The 3,144-nt window shown below is 30.8% G+C and overlaps 1 protein-coding gene across 1 annotated transcript; it reads right to left on the reverse strand.

Annotated features, from left to right (window-relative positions):
• Positions 1-837: 837 nt before the first annotated feature.
• Positions 838-1,912, reverse strand: LOC120169095 (bZIP transcription factor 44-like). The gene has a single exon (XM_039177317.1). It carries the CDS (start codon positions 1,496-1,498, stop codon positions 1,055-1,057), a length of 444 nt encoding a protein of 147 aa, XP_039033248.1. The 5' UTR covers positions 1,499-1,912; the 3' UTR covers positions 838-1,054.
• Positions 1,913-3,144: the final 1,232 nt, after the last annotated feature.

Here is a 3,144-nt window from a genome sequence, read left to right on the forward strand (position 1 = left end):
TAATCACTCTAACTTTCAAATTTAATTTTTATTTAATTATATATTAATGAAATAATAAAAAATATCATGTCACAAAAAATATAATAAAATAAATTAGAGTGATTAAGACATGAGCAATTTGAAAGTTGAGAATTTAAATTGAAATTTTTTAAATTCTAATGACCAAATAGGAGGGAGAAGATAATTAAAGGATTAATGATGTAATTTACTCATGAAAAATGTCACGTGCAAAAGTTCTTTTAGATTTTTAACAGAAACTAAACATTAGATATTTTTAAAAATTAAAAGTTTTAATACTAAAACTGATAGTTTAGGTATTAAATGCGTAGTTTACCCAAGTATATATAATATAAATTTCTAAGACAAAGGGGACTCTTCAGTCTCCTCCCTCTCTCTCTCTCTCTGACCCCTTCAGATCCGATTTCTCATCTTCTCATGGATATCAATTGTTCTGTGACTTGTAGTTAAACTAAATGGAATACATCATTAATCATCCACAAAATATCTCATTTGCTCGTCGTCTGAAGCACCACCTCACTTGTACATCAATAATATCTATTTTATATTATTTATTTAAATCATTTTACATTTAAATTTATTATTTCAAATAAATTGAACAGATTTAAATTATTATTTTTTATAATCAAATCAAATCGAATTAATAAAATTAAATTTCAAAATGAAATCAAAATTGACGGTATAAAATAAAATAAAAAGTTCAAGTTTGAATAAAATGGATTTGATGAACAAGCAACAATGGTGCCTTTTCTGTGCCACTATTTCTTCACCCAAAAGAACAAAAGGCGTCATAATGAATGATTGTTTCAAGGAAGAAGAAGACAACAAACCAATGAAGTAAATTAATTAATACTACATAATAAAGAAGGCCACATGCATGCATAACACCTGTGTCATATTTTAAATTCGAAACCCCATGTTTAAAATCCCTTGGCTGCCAATTCTTTTACACCACCTACCCGTTGGTGCCGACGACACTAAATAACATTTTACTAGTTAAAGAAAGAGAATACGAGACAACCAACACCATGAAATTTTAGTATTCGAACATCAAATCTGCAGAGGCCGTGATGGGTTGGTTAAGATGATGGATATTAAAAGGGTTGGTGAAGCTTTCATCACTTGTTTCATACGCCCCATTGTTGAGAAAACGGAGGATCTCGTTGAGTGAGCCGAGTCTTTGACTCAGCTCCATCATCTGAGCCCTCAGGACCGAGTTCTCAGCCTCGATGTTCAGATAGTGTTGGGTGGTGAAGGCGATGCTTGTGAGGATCTGGTTATTATCTTCGGCTAACTGCGTAACTTGGGCCGTTAAATCATCTAAGTGCTTTTGTTTCCTCATCCTCGACCTCCTTGCTGATTCTCTGTTGGATTCCATTCTCTTTCTTTTCCTTTGATCCATCAACTGATGCAAGTCTTCTTCAGATCCCGACGGCACCATGAAACCTGAGGAATTGGAGTTTCCACTAGACGAAGCCATATTTTTTTTACACCAAAATCGCAGCTTAGATCTTGAAAAAAATAACAATAATAAGATACTAATTGTAGAGAGTTATTCGATTATTATTTGTGATAATAGTAGTAATATGAAGGATTCAGAGAGATTATTTATGAGAAAACATAGAACCAGTAGAGGAAAACAACTGAGAAAGATTGAACAAGATGGGTCCTGCGTCTAAGGGAGGAATTTATCATAAACTCCGAACGGAGTATTTCACTCACGACTGGAGACATGAATCTCAAACATCAAGATTTACACCATGAGACCAAATCTAAGAATGAAAAACAGTGATGAACCAGAGCTTCATCTCTACAAAGGGAAAGGAAAACCAAGAAGAAAGAATAAAAAAGCTAGATTTCTACAAGGGGGGAGAGAGGAAAACTGGAAGAGGTTTTTGAGTGAAACGAGAAGGGAATTTATAGAAGAAAATATGGTGGAAATTGGAAAATTAATTAATTAAAAGGAAAAAGAAAAAGGTGAGAAAGCATTGCAATCTCCTTCATGAGTGTTGATTAGGTATGTGGGGTGGACACGGATTTTCCATATACGTCCCATTCCAGCTGGTCGCCATTACACTCACTATACAAAGTATTTAACCATATACCTATTTCAGGGTTTTTTGTTTTTTAATTCCTCTCTTTCTTTAGAGATTTGAGAGCAATTTTTTTATTAATCATGATTATAAGTGGTACTATTTGTTTTAAAGATTATAAATCATTTGATAATAAACACTTAAATATCCTGTAATTGTTACTGTTCAAACTCAAAACCTTTAGAGATAACAATTATTCGTTTGACAATGAACGCTTAAGTAAGTCTCGAGTTCGAGTTATTGTGTATGTAGAATAATTTCGCTGGGAGACTCACTCACCAAAACCAGGGGTACGACTCTGGTCGATTCGGATTAGACAAAATCTTGGAACCGAAAAGGAAAAAATCTAATTTATGCACTTAACTCTCGTGTGCATGCTATAACATTTTGTTTGATCTAATTTAAAAAGATTTCCCTTTTATTTAATCATTTAAAAAATCATCATCTAATGTAATCAACCTTTAAAAACAATTTTTTTTTTATTAATCTAGGGTAATTTAAAAGGCAATATTTGTTTAAAGATAACTTTCAACCATTTGACATTGAATACTCACTCTTAGTATTTCCGGTACTCAAACTCGAGACCTAAAAAAATAACAATAATTCGTTTACTACGGAAGTCACTTGATTCGTGCGTTTAGAAACATTAATATCAGTTTAAACATTCAACTTTGTATTATTTATCTCATTCATTATAATAATATTATATATCATATTCCTTTGATTATTGGTAGCACTCTCGGTGAAATTGTCAAAACTGTTGAGCAAGGTAAACGTTTAATTTTTTTTAAAATTATTTGTATGTTTAACGTTTACCATTTAAAATATTTTGTTTAATGAAATTTTAGTCTTTCTGAATTAATTCATTTAATTTCTTAAGAAAACTCCATTATTTTTTATTCAATAATAAATTTGAAACAATAAAAAATAAAAGTAAACATCTCATTCCTCAAATCGTAAAGGTAAAATAAATAATTTAATTATAATTTAGAATAATCTTTTTGATAAATTTTAATTCTAACCTTAATCTTAC

The sequence above is a fragment of the Hibiscus syriacus genome, unplaced genomic scaffold (assembly GCF_006381635.1).
Source record: "Hibiscus syriacus cultivar Baekdansim isolate YM2019G1 unplaced genomic scaffold, ASM638163v2 tig00111745_pilon, whole genome shotgun sequence".
Taxonomy (NCBI): Eukaryota; Viridiplantae; Streptophyta; class Magnoliopsida; order Malvales; family Malvaceae; genus Hibiscus; species Hibiscus syriacus.

Bases quoted from the DNA above. Each gene is read 5' to 3' on its own strand.
- LOC120169095 (XM_039177317.1), bottom strand. From the start codon at position 1,498: ATGGCTTCGTCTAGTGGAAACTCCAATTCCTCAGGTTTCATGGTGCCG.